Raw genomic sequence first — 22,904 nt, 5'->3', positions numbered from 1 at the left:
GGTGGGTTCTGACCCATAATTATGGAAAGAAGTCATTTTAATGGAAAGCTGTCCATATATGACAACTGACAAATAAACACATTGCTTGAGCCCCAAGCTGTCCAGATTTTATACAGAAAAAAAATCTACATTGGGGCTTCCCCGGTGGTTCAGTGGTAAAGAATCCAACTACAATGCAAGAGAATTGCAAGAGATGCAGGATTGATCCCTGGATTGGGAGGATCACCTGGAATAGGAAATAGCAACCCAGTCCAGTATTCTTGCCTGGGGAAATCCCACGGACAGAGGAGTCTGGCAGGTTGCAGTCCATTGTTTGCAAAGAGTCAGACACAACTGAACAATGAAACAACAACATCTACATTACATATCTCCTGAGTTTATTTTTTAAGTCAGTGTTCAATTAGTGGAACTGTATGTATATCTCTAAAATGGTGTATATCTATAGATATAACATATATTCCAGGGACTGCGTCAATCACTGTATGTTCCTTCAATGTCTGTAAATCTGTGTAAGTTGTGGAAGATGTAAACTCTCTAAAATGTAAAAATCTCTTAGCATTTATTATCTATGAAGCCAAGTATTCTTACAGTTTTGTATACAAAAATAGAAATATTTCCTTAGTTTAAAAAAAGCTAAAGAGAATATTTTTAATATTAGCACAACTTCTTATAGGCATTAAAATTATCTTACAAGAGGATATAGGATTGGGTGGACTCCAGGAGTTGGTGATGGACAGGGAGGCCTGGTGTGCTGTGATTCACAGGGTTGCAAAGAGTTGGACACAACTGAGCAACTGAACTGAACTGAACTGAACAAGGGGATAATTTCTCAAAATGTTTAACCATGGAAATCTATTTTTTCCCCTCCAAACAGTTCACAAAACTGGAAATCCAGCTTGAGAAACCTGTATAAAGTTTTTCCTATCTCCACTATAGTCAGTTGTACTATCAGGTTATCTACAATGTTCATTTACTCAATACCTATGTATCCTATCTTTCAGATTAGCCCCATCAGATCATAAGGCCAAAGTCTTCCCCTCCATCTCTTCAGCTACCTTTCTGTTAGGCTTAGCCAGCCATAAGTAACATACCAAATTATATTCTTGACTTTATATCAAGGAGTTCATTTGGGAAACTCTCTCATCTTGGGAGATGGTGTACAAGGATGGTAATAGAATCCACAGGCTCTAGAGTTAGACATTCTACTTACCGTGTAACCTTATAAAAAGCAGTTGCTAGATCTCTGTAAGCTTCTGTCTTCATCTTTAACCTAGGAATAACAATAGTTACTTAACAGTGTTGTTTTCAAAATTGAGAGCATATCACAGATACAGAAAATAAACTAGAGGTTACCAGTGGGGGGAGGAGTAATATTCAGGTGAGGAAGTGGGAGGTACAAACAATTGGGTGTAAGATAGGCTGCAAGGATATATTGTACAACACAGGGAATGTAACCAATATTTTGCAGTCACTATAAATGGAGTGTAACCTTTAAAAATTACGTAAGACATTTAAAGGGAAACAAACAGGAAAAACCAAACCAACCTGACAGATAATCAGAACCTAATGAAAAATTAAAAGAGCATATGCATGAATTGCTTAGCCCAGTACCTGACACATGGTACCTGCTCAATAAATTTTACTTATGACTCTTCTGTGATATTTAGATCTCTTAAGAGGAACTTGGAAGTCCCTTTCCTACTGCTTTTCTAACTTCTAAAGTTTATAGATTACACTAACTTTAGAGACATAGTGGTTAAGGGTGCAGTTGCTAAGCCAGATGTCCTGAGTCAAATCCTGATTCTGGCTCTTGCTCACCGAGTTACCTCACACAAGTTTCTCTACACCTCAGTTTTCTCATTTCTAAAATGGTGAAAATAACTCATGCAGTTTTGTGAGGATTAAATATGTTGACATGTAATGAACAGTGCCTACCAAATAGAAATCCCATAAATGTTAGTTGTTATTATTCAGAATTTACTTACCCAACATCATAAGTAGTTTAGTTTTCTCTTATCATGAATACAATTCAATTTGGACTTAATTTCATAGAAAATACCTACATATAAAAGCATTCAAATTTGTGTTCTAGTACACTGACCTGAGCATGCACACACCATGCAACAAGATAACAATAGAACTGTCTCCTACTTTCATATTTTTATTACTTTAGTAGTAAAACACTCCAGAAGAATCATGTTAATAAATATAAAATGCATAGAAATATGGCTCCCTTGCTTAGCTCTTTGTTATACATAAATATTATCTATATGATATTAGATTATGTTTCAGCAGTTTGGTTTTTTTTAATTTTCCTTTGAGATTAACACACTAATATTAAACATATGAGGGCTTCCCTGGTGGCTCAGAGGGTAAAGAATTCGCCTGTAATGCAGGAGATGTGGGTTTGATCCCTGGGTCAGGAAGATCCCTTGTATGAGGGCATGGCAACCCACTCCAGGATTCTTGCCTAGAGAATCCCCATGGACAGAGAAGCCTGGTGGGCTACAGTCCGTGGGATCGCAAAGAGTCAGACACGACTTAGTGACTAAGCATACAGGATGTATTGACCTAAACAATGATCAGAATGATCAGTGTGCAATAAAAAAGGGTGCAGGCTTACTAAAGTTCAGTAAAATGTCCTTAGCATTCCAAGATGCCTGCCAATGCAGGAGATGCAGGTTCGATCCCTAGGTCAGGAAGATTCCCTGGAGAAGGAAATGACAACCCACTCCAGTATTCTTGCCTGGAAAATTCCATGGGCAGACGAGCCTGGTGGGATACAGTCCATGGGGTTGCAAAGAGTCAGACACAGCTGAGCACACATACACACATTCCAAGAACAAGTTCAGGCATTTCTCCTTTACTTGTCTCCTTTTTGATTTTGTGTTGTTTTTTCTTCTTATTTCCTTCTCTTTAGCACTATACCTCATAATAATAATGTGCACCCAAATAAAAATAATAATGCTTCCCTGAATACATGAAGAAAATGCTATTGCTTTAACCAAAGGCTTTTTTTGAGGTTTTCTAGTTCTCTTATCACATTCTCTCATACTTTCCTTGTGGCCCAGATGGTAAAAGCATCTGCCTACAATTCAGAAGACCCGGGTTCAATCCCTGGGTAGGGAAGATCTCCTGGAGAAGGAAATGGCAACCCACTCCAGTATTCTTGCCTAGAAAACCCCATGGATGGAGGAGCCTGGTAGGCTACAGTCTGTGGGGTTGCAAAGAGTCAGACATGACTGAGTGACTTCACTTTATCACATTCTCTCAGTCATAAGTCATATACATTGAAATCTACTAGTTCAGTTCAGAAAAAGTCATTAGCAGGACCTCCAATCCTCTAAATTCATCTTTTATATGCCAGTGTTAAAAAAAGAAGAAGAAGAAGAGTTATCCAGGGCATATTCTAAAGAAGAGCTGGGAACATTCACTCCCAGACAGAGGTTAAGACTGGGCCAACAGTTGTTACAAATTCATAACCAAGAGAGACTAAGGATAAAATTAGACATGGGGATATTGAGACTGGTTCATTAGAGTGAGCAATTGGCAAGTTTGCTCAGTGAGATTGTAACTGAGACTAAGAAATCCAACCTGAGAACCAGATGAGGTTTAGTCAGCAGGCATAAGCAGGAATAAAGTCAAACATTACCAGAGCAAAAATGTCAGGTGAAAAAAGTCAAGCTAATGAAGCAAGAAACACATGGGTGACAAGGTATGAATGACTAGCCATAGTAAAACTCCTGATGTTAACACCTGGCAGGAGCCAAACAAAAATTTCTCCCCGATGAGTGAAAAGTTATACCAAAAAGAACTTGCTATTCAAAAGACGTCTTCACAGAAAAAGCTCTAACTCTAAAAGAAAAAATTGATAAATAGGATTACACTAAGATTAAGAACTTCCAATTACCAAAGGCACTATAAAGAGAATAAAAAGACAAGCACAAAGTAGAAGATACTTGCTGTATGTGTTTGTCTCCAACACAGGAGTCTTACCCAGAAAATAAAAAGAACTCATATAAATTAATAAGTAGAAGAGAACAAGTATTTTTAAAGTTCAGTACAAAACTGAGCAAGAAATTGAGCAAGTAATTTACAAAAAGAAAGAAGAAAGTGTCAGTCACTCAGTCATGACTGACTCTTTGTGATTGCACGGACTGTAGCCTGCCAGGTTCCCCGGTCCATGGCATTCTCCAGGCAAGAATACTGGAGTGGGTTGCCATTTCCTTCTCCAGGGGATCTTCCCAATCCAGAGATTGAACCTGGGTCTCCTGCCTGGCAGGTGGATTCTTTACTTTCTGAGCCACGAGGGGGCTAATTTACAAAAGAGGATATACAAATAACCAATAAACATATGCAGACATGCTCAACTTTAATAGTCATCATAGAAAGGCAAATGAAGACTACAAGGTACTACAATATGCACATCAAAATGGCTAAAATGAAAGAGATAAAATAACAAGTGCTGCTGAAGATGTTAAGCAAACCTGAATTCTCTTATACTGCTGTTAAGAGTATAAGTTGATACAACCACTTTGGAAAACTGGTGGTATGTGCTAAAAGTGAACACAGATATCCTTAGACCCAGCAATTCCATTCCTGAGAGATCATATATTTACCAAAAGATATGTATACAAATGTTCATAGAGGCATGATTTAATATAACCCAAATGAAAATAACCCAAATGTTCATCAAAATGAATGAATAAATGTTCATCAAAATGAATAAATTACAAATGAATAAAATGAATAAACTCTGTTATATACTTGTAATTTATGTGTGTGTGCTAAGACACTTCAGTTGTGTCTGGCTGTTTGTGATCCCAGGGACTGTAGTCCACCAGACTCCTCTGTCTGTGGGATTCTTCAGGCAAGACTACTGGAGTAGGTTGCCATGCCCTCCTCCAGGGAATCTTCCCAACCCAGGGACTGAACCCACGTCTCTTATATCTCCTGCATTGCCAGGTTCTTGACCATTAGCACCACCTGGGAATGAAAATCATGAAATACTGCTACTGCATCAATATCAATGCATCTCAAACATAATGCTGAAAGAAAGAACAGAGATTTCTTTTTAAAAAAAGAATACATTCTGCATGAGTCCATTTCAGTTCAGTTCAGTTCAGTCGCTCATTCGTGTCTGACTCTTTGCAACCCCATGAACCACAGCACGCCAGGCCTCCCTGTCCATCACCAACTCCCAGAGTCTACCCAAACCTATGTCCATCGAATCGGTGATGCCATCCAACCATCTCATCCTCTGTCATCTCCTTCTCCTCCTGCCCTCAATCTTTCCCAGCATCAGGGTCTTTTCCAATGAGTCTGCTCTTCGCATCAGGTGGCCAAAGTATTGGAGTTTCAGCTTCAGCATCAGTTCTTCCAATGAATATTCAGGACTGATCTCCTTTAGGATGGGCTGGTTTGATCTCCTTGCAGTCCAAGGGACTCTCAAGAGTCTTCTCCAACACCACAGTTCAAAAGCATCAATTCTTCGGCACTCAGCTTTTTTTATAGTCTAACTCTCACATCCATACATGACCACTGGAAAAACCATAGCCTTGACTAGATGGAACTTTGTTGACAAAGTAATGTCTCTGCTTTTTAATATGCTATCTAGGTTGGTCATAACTTTCCTTCCAAGGAGCAAGTGTCTTTTAATTTCATGGCTGCAATCACCATCTGCAGTGATTTTGGAGCCCCCCAAAATAAAGTCTGTCACTGTTTCTACTGTTTCCCCATCTATTTGCCATGAAGTGATGGGACCAGATGCCATGATCTTAGTTTTCTGAATGTTGAGCTTTAAGCCAACTTTTTCACTCTCCTCTTTCACTTTAATCAAGAGGCTTTTTAGTTCTGCTTCACTTTCTGCCATAAGGGTGGTGTCATCTGCATATCTGAGGTTATTGATATTTCTCCCGGCAATCTTGATTCCAGCTTGTGCTTCCTCCAGCCCAGCGTTTCTCATGATGTCCTCTGCATATAAGTTAACTGGAGCTTAAAAACAGGCAAAACTAGTATATGGAGATAGAAGACAGAGTAATGTAATGGATATTCTTCAAGGCAGGAGTTTTGGTTTTGTTTTATGATATTGGTGCATTCACTGTGAAAATACATAGAGTTGCACTTTTATGATATGTGCATGTTTTATACATGTATTATATTTTAAAATTTTTCATTTAAAGACATCTTCTAACAAGTTTACCAGGGCTTGGTAGGCAATCTGGCCTTGACTAGGTTTTCTGTCTCTCCAGAAGAAACCCAGTGTCTCACCAGTCAGGATGGCTGCTATCCAAAAGTCTACAAGAAATAAATGCTGGAGAGGGTGTGGAGAAAAGGGAACCCTCTCACACTGTTGGTGGGAATGCAAACTAGTACAGCCGCTATGCAGAACAGTGAGGAGATTTCTTAAAAAACTGGAAATAGAACTGCCATATGACCCAGCAATCCCACTTCTGGGCATACACACCAAGGAAACCAGATCTGAAAGAGACACATGCACCCCAATGTTCATCGCAGCACTGTTTATAATAGCCAGGACATGGAAGCAACCTAGATGCCCATCAGCAGATGAATGGATAAGGAAGCTGTGGTACATATACACCATGGAATATTACTCAGCCATTAAAAAGAATTCATTTGAATCAGTTCTAATGAGGTGGATGAAACTGGAGCCCATTATACAGGGTGAAGTAAGCCAGAAAGATAAAGACCAATACAGTATACTAACGGATATATATGGAATTTAGAAAGATGGTAACGACAACCCTATATATGCAAAACAGAAAAAGAGACACAGATGTACAGAACAGACTTTTGGACTCTGTGGGAGAAGCAAGGGGGATGTTTAGAGAGAACAGCATTGAAACAAGTATACTATCAAGGGTGAAACAGATCACCAGCCCAGGTTGGATGCATGAGACAAGTGCTCAGGGCTGGTGCACTGGGAAGACCCAGAGGGATGGGTTGGGGAGGGAGGTGGGGGGGGATTGGGATGGGGAACACATGTAAATCCATGGCTGATTCATGTCAATGTATGGCAAAAACCACTACAATATTATAAAGTAATTAGCCTCCAACTTATAAAAATAAATGGGAAAAAAAAAGAAACCCAGTGTCTGTGGGAGTAGTGTGGTGAGCGAAGGTATAAAAGCCTATCCTGATTCATGTTAAGTTTTTGCAGTCCATTTAAAGGCATTGTCATGTCATCAGCTCCATCAGAGGTTACACAATACCTAAGCTGTCTGCAGTTCCCTTAGTTCCATACTCTCTTGTTTCTAAAAAATTCCTTCCATGGGACTTCTCTGGTAGTCCAGTGGTTAAGAATCCCCCTTGCAATGCTGGGGACACAGGTTCAATCCCTGGTCAGGGAACTAAGATCCCACATGCCACAGATCAATGAAGCTCAAGCTCGTGTGCCACGACTACTGAGGTACAACTAGAGAGTCCGTGGTCCTCAATGAAATATCCTGCATGATGCAACAGAGATCTCATGTGCTTTTACAACTAAGGCCCAATGCAGTCAAGTAAATATTGAACTAAAAGAATTCCTTCCAGAGCAGATGAAGTCAATAACAATCATCCTGGAGTTTTTCATTAGGTGCCAGTAATTTCAGGTCTTAATGATTGGCTCCTTGAATCATTTGCTTTTTAAAAAATTTTTACACTAAGGACAGAGCTGCTTAAAAAGTGGGAGTGGAGATGAGAGGTGGGGATGGTCACCAGATACCAAGTCCACTCTGGGGGCCCTCAATTATGTGCCTCTGCATATTATAAGGGATATCTTCTTCTTCCTGAAAGGGAAGTAAAATTAGCTAAGTAGGGTTAAGAGTCTTGTGCTGTTGTGTGAGAAAACATAATCTGGGTTCCAACTATGCAAATTTTGTTGCATTTTCAGAGCTCCATGGCAAGGGAACCTAGAGTCAGGCTCAGAATTCACTAAACAGTTATTCTCCACCAGGCTGCTAGATCATGAGAGGTAGTGGCCGGGGGGGTGGCAGGGTGAGAACATAACAACTCACCCAGAGATTGCCATTCAGATGGGGATGGTGAATGGTTCAACAGTTATATGAAAAATGACCACCATCACCACCATCTACACTGGGCTCTTGTGAGGAAACTCTAACAGGCTGGTTCATGCATCTTTATGTATAGGTGAACTACTTTCTGTGTAGATGAAAAACACCTCAGGGCTCTCAGAAGCTTTTCCCTAGTGGCATACAGACCAATGAACAAAGGTCATATGGCTTGGTAAGTACTATATCCTTACCATAGTTACTATATATGTACCAACAGCAGGAAGCACAGGGTACTATGAGAACTCTTGGAGGATAAGCCCTTAACCCAGACCCAGAAGGTTGAGAAAGTCTGGAAAATAGCTGCTTGCTTAGCAAATACACTAGAGTCATAACCCCATGTTGTACACCACAGTGTTTTGCCTGCCATCCCTGGCTATGAAACAGAGGATTTCTTTCAGGAGGCTCCTAACCAATCACATGGCAGCAAATCAGGTCTCTGAATAGTAGATATTTATCTCCTGATATTAATCCACAGTGTGTCTAGCTACTAACTAAATAAACAAGACTTGGGACTTGATCAGGACTCAGGTCTACAAGTCTAGAATTTGTCACAGCTGTCTCCTAGAAGTCCAAGTCCAAGTCCATGAACTGACGCAACAATTTCTGTTTAAAGTAGGTGGAGGAACAGTTGCCTTGCAGTCACTATTGACAACTATTTTGCAGAGCACTCTACTTCTCAGATCACGAACATAATTGTAGATCAGATCATGAGCTCCTTATTGAAAATTCAGACTTAAACTGGAAAAAGTAGGGGAAAGTATTAGGCCATTCAGATATGACCTAAATCAAATTCCTTATGATTATATGTGGAAGTGACAAATAGATTTAAAGAATTAGATATGATAGAGTGCCTGAAGAACTATGGACGGAGGTTTGCAACATTGTACAGGCAGTGTTAGGGGAAGCACACTGACTGAAATCGCCCACCCTGGTCAGGCACCATAGTAACAATTCGGACTTCTCTGTCCATGGAATTCTCCAGGCAAGAATACTAGAATGGGTAGCCATTCCCTTCTCTAGGGGATCTTCCCGACCCAGGGATCGAACATGGGTCTCCTGCATTGCAGGCAGATTCTTTATCGTCTGAACCCCCAGGGAAGCCCTTAGGCTCCTTATGTTACCAATATTGTACAGTGCTTGTCCTCTACGTCTGGCTTATTTTACATAACATGATGCCCCCAAAGTTCATCCACGTTGTTGCAGGAAACAGTAGTATTTCTTTCTTTTTTGAAGCTGAATAATATTCCATCATACCCCTTTTTCTTTATCCATTCATCAATGGATTCTCAGACATTATTCTTTAAATAAGTTTTCTTTTATTTCTTTCTTTTCTTTCCTTCTTTCTTTCTTTTTTTTTCCTTCTGAGACTTCTACCACAAATACATTTGCTTTCTTGAAGATATGCCATAAGCCCTATAGGCTTTCTTCACTTTTTTCTATTCTTTTTTCTTTTTATTCCTCAAACTGGATAATTTCAAATGACATGTCTTTGAGTTTTTTTATTTTTCCTGCTGCTTGATTCGGTCTACTGTTGAATATTTCTATTGAAATTTTCAGTTCAACCATTGTATTCTCTTTTTGTTGCAGTATAATTGCTTTACGGCCACTGCATTCCTTAGCTCTAGAATTCTGTTTGGCTCTTTTTTATGATTTCCCTTACTATAACTTTTTGTTGTGTTCATGTATTGATTTTCAGATTTTGTTTAGTTGTCTATCTGTGTTCTCTTGTGCTCACTGAGATTCTTTAAGATGACTGTTTTCAATTCTTTGTCAGGCAGTTCATAGGTCTCCATTTCTTTAGGGTCAGTTACTGGAGCTTGATTTTGTTCCTTTGGTGGTATTTGTTCATGATCCTTGTAGCCTTCCACTGGTGTTTCCACATTTGAAGAAGCTGTCATCTTTTTCCAGTCTCTATAGACTTGTCAGGGAGGGCTTGTCAGAGAAAGCCCCGACAAGGTGGAGGGAAAGCCCTCCACCAGTTAGCCCAGCCAGAGATTCTTCATGGGCTGGCTTTGGGGTCCACAGGCAGACGGACCTGGTCCCAGGGATCAAGAGTGGTCTGCTTGCTACTGGGTGTTGCAAGGCAGCCGCTGAGATCTGTGCACCCCTTTTCTTTGTTCTTAGCGACTTCCCAGAGATCTAGCCTTGTCAATTCTCTCAGGGTTTTGGGTGAAGTGTGACAGAAAAGGGTCTCCCAAGTTGCAGTCTGAAAGGCAGGGCAAGTCGGGCTCTCACTTTGCCTTTCCTTCCCTCGTGGTGGACGATCAAGTCAGAGAGATCTCTTTCAGTATTGTGCTGTACCAGCCTGGGGAAGGGTGACATGCACAGAATGAATCTGTTCTTCTTACCCTTTCATTGTATCTTTTCTATTGTCTCTGAATAGAAAATAGAATGGGATGCTGTGACCTCACACTCGATTCCAGAGCTCTAATGAAGGTATTCACAGATGGTTGTTAAATTGTCGTTTCTGTGTGGGGGGACAAAGACTAGAACCTCCTGTCTACTCTCTTGGTGATGTTATTTCTCTGATCTTTCCTATCAGTTAACTTTCTCTGGCTTTAATCCCAGATGTGACAGTGGACTTTGATTCTTATGTTGCATTTGCATTTGGGAATTTCCATTGTGACCTTAGAAACGGATCCTAGGCAAAAACACTCAGAGATATCCGGATTTTGCTTTGGTATCCTGTGTATTCTAACCTGATACATAACTCCTTTCCCATTTTAGCACTAGCACCTCTTAGAGAGTGCATCCCCTGCTGTTTAACTGGAGAGGAGAGGCTCATTCATAGTATTCCACATTCAGAGATTTGCTGGAGTCTGGCTTTAAGAAATCCTGAGATCTACACAAAACATAGGGGAAAAACTGCCAGCATGAATTCAGTAACGATTTTCTATTAGTATATCTTATGAATATCTAACTTTAAGAATTTTCTATTCAACAAATTTTCTTAATCTTAGCCAAACTTTTTAATCTTCTAGGTTAAAAAAATCAACTATTGCTACATTCATAAAGAAGTCATCTTTTTCACAGAGCTATGTCTGTGGTACTTGATTTGAATGAAGTCAAGGCAGTCAGCTTCACAAAGTCCCAAGACTTCAACCCACATCAAACCTAACCTCTAGTCCTTAGTACATTATAAGAATTTGATGAAAGAAGATGAATGGAGCAGTAAAAGTCCAATAGGGCTTCATGTTAAGGTTTGACAGAAAACAACAAAATTCTATAAAGCAATTATCCTTCAATTAAAAAACAAATTTTTTAAAAAAGAAAATATAAGAAAAGGTAAAAAGACAAATAAGAGAAAAGCTGTAAAAAAAAAAAATCAATATAGGGAGTCTAACATACATCCAGTAAGAGTTCAAAATGAGCAAAAAATAAAAAATGGTGAATGATGTAGGGAGGTGGGAGAGGACCAAGATTTGAAAATTCCAACCAGAATTATACCATAAATGAAAACCTATGCAGACATACATAATTATGAAATTAACAGAATACCAAAGATTAAAAGCTCAACTGGAATTCCATCACCTCCACTAGCTTTGTTCGTAATGATGCTTCCTAAGGCCCACTTGACTTCCCATTCCAGGGTGTCTGGCTCTAGGTAAGTGATCATACCATCGTGGTTATTTGGGTCATGAAGATCTTTTTTGTATAGTTCTTCTGTGTATTCTTGCTACCTCTTCTTAACATCTTCTGCTTCTGTTATGTCCATACCATTTCTGTCCTTTATTGAGCCCATCTTTGCATGAAATGTTCCCTTGGTATCTCTAATTTTCTTGAAGAGATCTCTAGTCTTTCCCATTCTGTTGTTTTCCTCTATTTCTTTGCATTGATCACTGAGGAAGGCTTTCTTATTTCTCCTGGCTATTCTTTGGAACTGTGCATTCAAATGGGAATATCTTTCCTTTTCTCCTGTGCCTTTAGCTTCTCTTCTTTTCTCAGCTATTTATAAGGCCTCCTCAGACAATTATTTTGCCTTTTGCATTTCTTTTTCTTAGGTATGGTCTTGATCACTGCCTCCTGTGCAATTTCACGAACCTCTGTCCATAGTGCTTCAGGTACTCTGCCTACCTAATCCCTTGAATCTATTTGTCACTTCCACTGTATAATCGTAAGGGATTTGATATAGGTCATACCTGAATGGTCTAGTGGTTTTCCCTCCTTTCTTCAATTTAAATCTGAATTTTGCAATAAGGAATTCATGATCTGAGCCACAGTCAGCTCCTGGTCTTGTATGTTCAACAGTATGTGAATGTATGTTCAACAGTATGTGAACCATGAACTTCCAGATGTTCAAGCTGGATTTAGAAAAGGCAGAGGAACCAGAGATCAAATTGCCAACATCTGTTGGTTCACTGAAAAAGCAAGAGAGTTCCAGAAAAACATCTACTTCTGCTTTATTGACAACACCAAAGCCTTTGACTGTGGGGATCACAACAAACTCTGGAAAACTCTTAAAGAGATGGGAATACCAGACCACCTGACCTGCCTCTTGAGAAACCTGTATGCAGGTCAGGAAGCAACAGTTAGAACTGGACATGGAACAACAGACTGGTTCCAAAGAGGGAAAAGAGTACTTCGAGGCTGTATATTGTCACCCTGCTTATTTAACTTATATGCAGAGTACATCATGCAAAATGCTGGGCTGGATAAAGCACAGGCTGGAATCAAGATTGCCAGGAGAGTATCAGTAATCAGATGATACCACCCTTATGGCAGAAAGTGAAGAAGAACGAAAGAGCCTCTTGATGAAAGTGAAAGAGGAGAGTGAAAAAGTTGGCTTGATATTAAGATCATGGCACCTGTTCCCATCACTTCATGGCAAATAGATGGGGAAACAATGGAAACAATAAGAGACTTTATTTTGGGGGGCTCCAAAATCACTGCAGATGGTGACTGCAGCCATGAAATAAAATGACGCTTGCTCCTTAGAAGAAAAGCTCTGACCAACCTAGACAACATGTTAAAAAGCAGAGACATTACTTTGTCAGCAAAGGTCTGTCTAGTCAAAGCTATGGTTTTCCCAGTAGTCATGTATGGATGTTAGAGTTGGACTATAAAGAAATCTGAGTGTTGAAGAATTGATGCTTTTGAACTGTGGTGTTGGAGAAGACTCTTGAGAGTCCTGTGGACTGCAAGGAGATCCAAGCAGTGAATCCTAAAGGAGATCAGTCCTGGGTGTTCATTGGAAGGACTGATGCTGAAGCTGAAACACCAATACTTTGACCACCTGAGGCAAAGAACTGACTCATTAGAAAAGACCCTGATGCTGGGAAAGATTAAAGGCAAGAGGAGAAAGGGATGACAGAGGATGAGATGGTTGGATAGAGTCACCGACTCAACGGACATACAGAAGCTCCGGGAGCTGGTGATGGACAGGGAAGCCTGGCATGCTGCAGTCCATGGGGTCGCAAAGAGACATGAATGAGTGACTGAACTGACTGACTGAGGAAGACAAGGAATACAGGAATACCTGGTTTTGTCATGCTTTGCTTCACTGTGCTTTGCAAATGTTGTTTTTTAAAAATTGAACGTTAGTGGTAATCTGTATCCAGCAAGTCTATCAGCACCACTTTTCCAACAGCATCTGCTCACTTCATATCTTTGTGTCACCTTTTGGTAATTGCAATATTTCACATTTTTGCGTTATTGTATATTTGTTATGCTGATCTGTGATCACTGATCTTTGATGTCACAACTCACTGAAGGCTCAGATGACAGTTAATTTTTTAGTAATAAAGCATTTTAAAATTTAAAAAAAATCCAATAGTGGTGAAAAAAAGGCCATTTGCAGGTAAATTAACACCAAGGTTAATATGTTTACATACTCATTATTGTTTAGATTGCTGACTATTAAACTACTAGCAAAAGGTAGTCTGAAATTGGCCTATAATAGTCAACTGTATAAGGAAATTTACTCAAAAATACTGGTGGAAAATTTTCAGGCAAAAAAAATATCTTAAATAATTTGTAAATTGAGTAAGAATAACATTTTTTGCAGCAAGAAATGATTTATTTAAACACACCTGAAATTTTTCACCTCTGCCTCCCACATTCCATCCTACCGAGGATCTGAGGCTATAAGAGTATAAGAACAAATTTTTAGGTATTAAAAACAGCAAAGAGAGGGGACAGAAGGTGGGGGAAAAGGGACAGCAGAGATGAAACATGCTTTGCTTTTCTTCTCTTGATGGAAACATTACTTACTGCTGCATAATTAGGCTACTTTAGGGGTGATGGAGAGGGAGGTGTGGTGAAAGAGCATGTGAACTGAGAAGGCCTCAATCATTCATTAATTTCAGGACTCTAGATGTTTTCAACTCTGTAAATGGACGTGAATTACAAACATCTCTCAGATCAGATACAGGAACTCAGTGTGAGATCCCAGAGGGAATGAGAGCTTTGAAAGAAGAGAAAGTCGTGATAGAGACAGGTAGGTGGCAATCTCCAGAGAATACAGCTGCAACAGCTGGGACTTCATCACCCAAGAGTGTAACCAGTTTAGCAACTAACAAGCACAAGGGCTGAGTACTAACCACCCAGGGCAGCAAGAACCTGATGTGTGAAAGGGTCAGACTCCTGAATCGGTAGAAGAGACCAATTCAGGCAGCATTTGACTATGTCTTGACCAAGAAAGGAGGAAAGTGAACGCTATAAATATAGAACAGTGGCAGGAAAGTTAAGGGCTAAAAATGAGCTGAAGTTAATTGAAAACACTTGTCTAGATTATTCTGGAACAATTTCATTTACCTATTTGAAAATTCAAATTGGCTTTTCCAATTTCACAATATGTGAAGCTTTTTTGAAACCATTAGTATAAAAGTTAACATTTTGTGTACAGTCTTACAGAATATAAGTCAACTTGAGGTAGCATGTGAGGCAGTGTGAAGTCAATGTGAGGTAGCATGCAGGGGTTGGGGGCAGGGGACACACTGGATTTGGACTCAGAAGCTCAAGTCATTAACTGGAGGATTCTCCTTGGACTGACTCCTTTAACATTTCTTAAGTTGCAGTTTTGACACTTGAAAATGGGCTTGAAAACACCAGTTTTGTTTATCTTACTGTCCATCATGAAAATTATATACTTCTATATTTTGAATAAACACAAAGCTTTAAATGAACATAAATTATTTTTAAAATCAGGTTTGGAAGATTCCAGAAGATGCTCATATCAGAGTCAGCAAACACAAGGCAGAGAACAAATGCAAGAATAGCAATTGCCTGATTGAGGTGTTTTCTGATTTCCATACCTAGAGTATCTTTCTCTACCAGAGTGCACATTTTGAAGGCAACACATTTTAAGTGTTAGACACTTTTGCACCTCCCAACTCAAGGAAGACAGGACCACAACTGTCATCCTTAAGAGGTAGTAGGTGCCAATAAATATTTGTTGAATTGTACCACCTGGCTGCAGCTTCTAACCTTATATATTGAGTTGCCAAGAGGGTAGATGTGAGTAAGTTGGGAAGGAAGAAGAAGAAACTTACTTTACAACAGGGGCAAACAGCCTTGCCATTGTGGTCCTCATTGGGCCTTCACTGTGCTGCCTTGCCTTTTCTATTTTGAACACAGCCGGCTACTGGGCACTCTCAGTTGTCAAGAGCTCGGTGGGCTTCCCGGACTAGCAGCTTTGTGTGACTGAACACATGATGTACTTTCTTTTGGCACTTTTAGGGGGTAGGTTTACGGACAAAGTCGTTGTCCTTCTCTTCCTGGCCCTAGCTCTCTGCAGATCTAGTTATGCTGTTTAGGTTCATGAAGTACAAATTAGCATAATCCGATTAGATGAGCTGCTGAGGGGCATTTTTTTCCGTCTGAAAAGCAGAGAAAAGAAAAGTGCCTCACAAAGAGGGGAGCCTGGAGCTGGAAGGGCAGAGGGGACAATTGCTCCTGGGCTGCTGGCCTGAAAGCTTGCACCTGCACAAGCCCTCTTGTAAATAAGGACTCTTAGATGGTATTAAACAGGGGACTGAGAAGTCCGAGGGAGCTGGGGGAGGTAAGCGTGGGGAAGAGAAAGGCAGGACAGCAGCTCTGCATCCCATTAATTGATTTATCTGGATCGCAAAGCGGGGCTTGCTGACAGAAGAGAATGCCCGTTTGATTCCTACTCAGCATTGAGAGTGGGTCAGCCCCATAATCGGGTCTATCGAGATAAGCGTTTTAGAATCTCTGCAAGAGACTGATAAGGGGTTTACTTGTTGGGAACAAAGTTCAGAGGATGTTTGATTTCAGTACTTGCTGAATTGGACTTCTGTATTTTTCCTTTATTTCCAGAAAACAAACAAAAAAGCTGGGTGATGGTAGTTGTTTAAGGACTGTGGGTGATGTGTGCTTAGAAACCACAAGAGGAAAACTCAGCTATCAAAACTGTTAAAATAGGGGAAGCCAGGGAATTTTTTTGACTTGAGTGCACCTTTCTTGGCTATAGACACTTTATGGGTATAAATGAAATTTTCATTATTTTGAAAACTAAGAAGGACCCTAATCTATGTGTGTGATAAATTTTGAATTTCTAGGAGGTGATTTCTTCTACCCTTCCTACTTGGAAGAAAGATTTTTTTACCCTTAAAGATGAAAGAGTCCTGAGACGACATCCCTGTACTTGCTAGGGATTGACCCTCTGCACCAGTTTACATGATGCTCAGACAGCATCTGAATGTGTCCAACTCTATGAGAGTAAAAGGAAACCTCTTTTAAACCTGACTTACAACGTGATGAACATCAAAGGCCAGATAGAGGAGGCTCATTTCTGTTGATACATCTTCTGCAGTGGTGTTCAACATAATTTAAAGTGGGGTTCAACATAATAGGAACAGAACCCCCTTCATTTCCTTTGGATAATTTATCCTCTATCAAAGAACTCTTGTGGATAGAAAACCCAAATTACCAATCCGATTACTCTGTACTTAAAAAGAAAATTCATCTCAATCATTGCCTACTTGCAGTGAGCACTTACTTTCTCTGTGTGTGTGTGTTAGTTGCTCAGTCATGTCTGACTCTTTGCAACCCCATGGACTATAGCCCACCAGGTTCTTCTATCCATGGAGTTCTCCAGGCAAGAATACTGAACTGGGTAGCCATTCCCTTCTCCAGGGGATCTCCCTGACCCAGGGATCAAACCAGGGTCTACAGCATTGCTGGCAGATTCTTTACCATCTGAGCCACCAGGGAAGTCCACTTATAAACCCAAGTCCACTTAGAAACCATGAGAGGTTTCTATTCTTCAAGGTGGAATAACACAGAGAGATTTGGCCTGTGCTGAAAGGCTGATATGGATTCAGAGCCTTGTCTTGCTGCTTGCTCATTGCACGAATCTTAAGTTGGTCTCCTAGACTCTTTAAAGCCATAATCGCCCCAACTATAAATTAAAACAAATGCCTCCACTAAATGGTAGTTAGAAGTATTGAAGATGACATTTATAAAATGTGTGGCACATAGCAGACACTCAATTAATATGAATAACCCTTCCTCAAGGCATTTATATTTTCCATCCCCACCAGCAAGCTGCCATCTTCAGTTCTCTTATGGCGTGTGTCCAGGTAGATGTATCCTGATACCCAAACACAGTGCAGTTTTCTAGTCCAAATAACTGTCTCTCTTCTGCTTCATCTCCTTTCTTTTCACCAGTATGTCTATCCTCCATTTCTATGATGAAGCATCCTTTCTCCTGGAGCCTAGAGTCATATAGCCTCTCAGAGAAGAACAAGGAAGACAGTGTGAGGCTACTTTCAGAGGCTCTGGAGCCTAGGGAAGAAATTTAGTCTAGGGAGGCAGGTAAGGAAAGAATTTCTATTTGCCAGAAGCCAAAGTGAACGTGTGAATAACTTAAGTGTGATCTGGGGTTCTGGAGGCCTGATATTCAGAGAAAAGAGGTGAGAAGTAGATGGAGTAAGGCCTGAGAAGCTCATGAGCTCTGATAAAGCCGTGTCTCCCTTGGGCAGTGGGTTGAAACAGTTGCATTTCACACATCCTCTTACATAAAATAATGGAGTGGAAGAAAAGGTAGCAGTGCAAGGTATCCTTAGACAAGGTGCTCTGAATATCCACAGAGGTTTGGCGATAGTCAAACCTGTGGTCAATTAATCTACAACAAAGAGGGCAAAACTATACAATGAAGAAAAGACAGTCTCTTCAATAAACGGTCCTGAAAACACTGGACAGACACATATTAAAAAAAAAAAAGAAATTAGAACATCCTTTAACACCATACATAAAAATAACCTTAAAATGGATTAAAGACCTAAAGGTAAGACTGGACACTATAAAAAAAAAAAAAAAAGACTGGACACTATAAAACTCCTAGAGGAAAACATAGACAGAACACCCTTTGACATTAAATTGCAGCAATATCTTTTCTGAGCCATCTCCTAGAGTAATGGAAATAAAAACAAAAATAAACAAATGGGACCCAATTAAGCTCAAAAGCTTCTGCAGAGCAAAGGAAACCATAAATAAAACGAAAAGACAACCCACGGAATGGGAGAAAATATTTGCAAATAATGTGACTGATAACAGATTAATCTCCAAAGTTTACAAATAGCTCATGCAGCTCAATATTCAAAAAATAAACAACCCAATCAAAAAATGGTCAGAGGACCTAAAAAGACATTTCTCCAAAGAAGACATACAGATGGCCAAGAGACACATGAAAATATGCTTAACATGGCTAATTATTAGAGAAATGCGAATCAAAACTATAATGAGATGTCACTCACACCAGTCAGAATGACCATCATCAAAAAGTCTACAAAAACTAGAGATGGTGTGGAGAAAAGAAAACCCTGCTACATCATTGGTGGGAATGTAAATTTATACAGTCACTATAGAGAACATCATGGGTATTCTTTAAGAAACTAAAAATAGAACTACCATATGATCCAGCAATCCCACTCCTAGGCACACACCCAGAGAAAAACATGGTTTGAAAGGATACATGCACCCCAGTGTTCACTTCAGCACTGTGTACAATAGCCAAGACATGGAAGCAATCTATATGTCCATCCACAGGTGAATGAATAAAGATGTGATAATATATATATTATATATATATATGATGGAATATTACTCAGCCATTAAAAAGAATGAAATAATGCCATTTGCAGCAACATAGATGGATTTGGAGTTTATCATACTAAGTGAAGTAAGTCAGATAAGAAAGACCAATATCATGTGAAATTGCTTATATGGGGAATCTAAAAAAAAAAAAATCATACAAATGAACTTACTTACAAAACAGAAACAGGCTCACAGACTTAGAGAACTAATTTATGGTTACCAGAAGAGAATGGTTGGGGAGAGGGATAGATTGGGAATTCGGGATTGACATATGCAAACTGCTATGTTTCAAATAGATAACCAAGACTTCCCTGGTGGGCCAGTGGTTAAGACTCCACACTTTTGATGAAAGGAGCACAAGATCCCTGGTCAGGGAAGGTCCACATATCATGTGATGCAGCCAAAAAAAAAAAAAACATAACCAACAAGGATCTACCGTATAAGCACAGGAACTCTGCTCAATAGTCTGTAATAACCTAAGTGGGGAAAGAATTTGAAAAAGAATAGATACATGTATAACAATCACTTTGTTGTACACCTGAAACTAACACATTATTTAACTTTCATTTTATTTTTGATCAGAGGATAATTACAATATTGTGCTGGTTTCTACCACATATCAACATGAATCAGCCACAGGCATACACATGTCCCCTCCCTCTGAGATCTCGCTCCCCATCCTACCCCTCTAGGTTGTCATAGCACTGGCTTTGGGTTCCCTGCATCATACAGCAAATTCCTACTGGCTATCTATTTTACATATGGTAATGTATATGTTTCAATACTATTCTCTCAAGTCATCTCCTCCCCGTCCCCCACTGTGACCAAAGGTCTATTCTTTATGTCTGCATCTCCTTTGCTGCCCTGCAAGTAGGCTCATCGGTACCATCTTTATAGATTCATATATATGCACCAATATATGATATTTGTCTTTCTATTTCTGATTTACTCCACTCTGTATAGTAGGCTCTAGGTTCACCAACCTCATAAGAATCGACCCAAATGCATTCCTTTTTATAGCTGAGTAATATTCCATTGCTAATACAACATTATTAATCAACTATACTCTAATATAAAATAAAAACTTAAAAAATTCATCCTTTAAAAAATCATCATCTCCTAAATTTCAGTTTTGTCATCTGTGAAATAAGAACAAAACATATAATTGATATTACAGTAACAATATAAATTGTTATGAAGATTAGGTGAGCTGATATGCTAGAAGCTCGTCACAGTGCCTAGCATATTGTAGGCAAATATGTTCAGCAAATCTTGGCTCTGACTCTTACTGTTATAAATTTATTTTTACTTACATTGTAAATAACTCTGAAATAGATACCCACACAGATCATCCTTTGACCATAATAATCCTTTGACCATAATTCTGATTACTTCTTTATGATAGCTTCCTAGAAGGAGAGTTACTTAGGTTCAAGCGTATGAACATATTGGATAATCCTAATTTCTAAAATTATCCATACAAGGCAATTCTACAGCTTGCCTTGTTCAACTACCCCCTTGAGCTCTGGAAATTAAATTCTTAAATGTTATTTGATAGATTACAAACCTAAGGTTTATGTAAAAATCTAGTGCTTTTTAAAATCTAGAAAATTTTTTTAAACCTAGTGATTTTAATGCTAGTGATAGGTCATTAGCAACAAAGAGGAAATAGAACAGAAAGTTTCCCAGTTTATAGTAAGCTCTAACAGTCGCAGAAGGGAGACCGTGTTTAGGAGGCCACACCCTTGCTTCCTGTAATCCTTTAGCCACACTCTCCCCTTGGCATTCCTTCCTAGCACCTGCCACTCTAAATCCCCCTCTTTGCATTGCCATTGAGCTCTTAGATTCCTTCCTTATCTTTGACCTTTTTATTTAAGGATGTGACTTTCAGCTAACCTTTGGTCTGTCGGTCAGGAGTTAAGCTGTCCATTCTCCTGGTTCCTTTCATCCTTCAGCCTCTTAAGGACAAAGCCTGTTGTGTATAACTTACATATGTTTGGGTCATCTCAAGCCATTCTTAGGTGGTGAAACCTCATCAGGCAGGTGCTGCAAAGGCCTTGTTGAATGGAAAATTTTGAGAAACAAACTTTTAAAAAGAGCTTTAGACTTTGGATTTCTCAGGGAAATTCAGCTTGTTCAAGATGAAAAGTTGCATTTTCTTTTCTTTTTTTTTGGTTGCACAGTGAGGCTTGTGGGATCTTAGTTCTTCAACCAGGAATGGAACCCAGGCCATTACTCAGTGAAAAGCTGAGTATTAACCTCTGGACTGCCAGTGAATTCCTTCAAGTTACATTTCAATGTTATCTTTTAAGAGAGGCTAGAGGAATATTCTTAATGGAGCCAGTCTTGACCTAGTTTTCTCATTTTGAAAGTAAAGTCACTGGCAGGGTTGTTGTGAGGATTCAGTGTTATAAACTGTCACTGCCCTCAAGGAGATCTTGTTGCTGGAGACAGAATATACACAAGGTGTCTGTAATGCAGGGAAGAGGAAGCAAGGATCTTAAAGCAATAAGAGTATTCTACAAAAGAAGAGATTATATTGAGTGGTGGAAATCTAGGAGGACTTCATGTAAGATGCTGTTTAAGATGAGTCAAGCTTCCTGAAGGAGTGGTATTTAAGATCAGTCCTGAAGGATTTTAGAAAATGGAATTTAGTGCAAGCAGAGAGACTCACAAGAGTAAAGCTGGAGGTATCAAAGAGTGGAGAGTGTTTGGGGACCATCGAGTGAAGCAGTTTCCTTAGCACGTCTGATACATTCAGGCAATTGTGGAAGGTGAAAGGAAGGGTACACTAAGCCAGGCTACAGAGGGCCTGGTTTGCTGGGATACAATATCTGTCTCAGTCTGGTGGACGAGACACTGAAGGTTTTATAGCTGGGGATGGCTGTAGTTGTGATTTGAGAAAGACAATTAGGAAGCTGTGTGAAAGTGAAGGAAAAGGAGAGGCTAATCAGGGAATGCTATGTTTTTATTAGACTAGAGACAACAGAAGGAGTGGGGTTCAAAGCCAGAACAGTCGTTGTGAGGGTGGAGAGATGGAGGCTGTGCTTAGTAAATTTGTGAAATATTTTCTAAAAAGAAAAAAAAAATGATTTCTTTTCTTAAATAATTTATTTTCAATAAATTAATAGTTAAATAGCAAATTAGAATCAATGATTAAAAACTCACAAAACATCAACAAATAAACTCTTTGGTTGGTACCTCTAATCATATTTTACAAAGCACACTGATTCAACTTCAATTAAAAGGCATATGAAGAAGATCACTGAACATTATTGCAAAGAGATGAGCCTAATAATAAGATGCTTGTCCATTTCCAATCCTAAAATCCTTCATGGCTGAATAGACTGGATGCTGGGTCAGGAGATCTTGCACTATGTCCTGGGTTTCCACTAACTGTCCATGTGACCTCTACAAAGTTACTTCAAAACCCTCTGGACTGTTTTCTCCTCCATAAAGTGAGGAGTAGAACTAGCCAATCTAACGATCTATATAAATAAATGGACCTGTTATACTTGGTTTCTGGAAGCTTTCAGCAGTGTCCATAGCAGAACAAGTAATAGAGAAGCATAGATGATATAATCGGTCTAAATTTTTCTGCTGGGTTCAAATGATCCATAAAGAGATGTACCATGGGTGAACTATAATTCATTTGAACCATAAATTCTTACTACTGCAGTCACCAAGCTGTACATACAGGACACCAAGGAAGGCTGTGAGTGAGTTCAGAATTAGCTTCCAGTCTCATGTGTACCTTGCCAAGCTTCTGGT

General features: G+C 39.5%; 1 protein-coding gene across 1 annotated transcript in view; it reads right to left on the bottom strand.

Moving 5' to 3' along the window:
• Positions 1-1,250: 1,250 nt before the first annotated feature.
• The window catches only part of FKTN (fukutin), a 112,654-nt gene continuing 91,000 nt past the window's right edge, over positions 1,251-22,904 (bottom strand). The window contains exon 11 of the mRNA XM_043452961.1: positions 1,251-1,270. Within this exon, the coding sequence (XP_043308896.1) occupies positions 1,266-1,270 (5 nt within the window). The 3' untranslated portion in view covers positions 1,251-1,265. The remainder of the gene's footprint in view (positions 1,271-22,904) is intronic.

The sequence above is a fragment of the Cervus canadensis genome, chromosome 30 (genome assembly GCF_019320065.1).
Source record: "Cervus canadensis isolate Bull #8, Minnesota chromosome 30, ASM1932006v1, whole genome shotgun sequence".
In the NCBI taxonomy this organism is placed as follows: domain Eukaryota; kingdom Metazoa; phylum Chordata; class Mammalia; order Artiodactyla; family Cervidae; genus Cervus; species Cervus canadensis.
The sequence above is the reverse complement of the archived record's forward strand: the minus strand, read 5'-3'. Positions and strand labels throughout refer to the sequence as shown.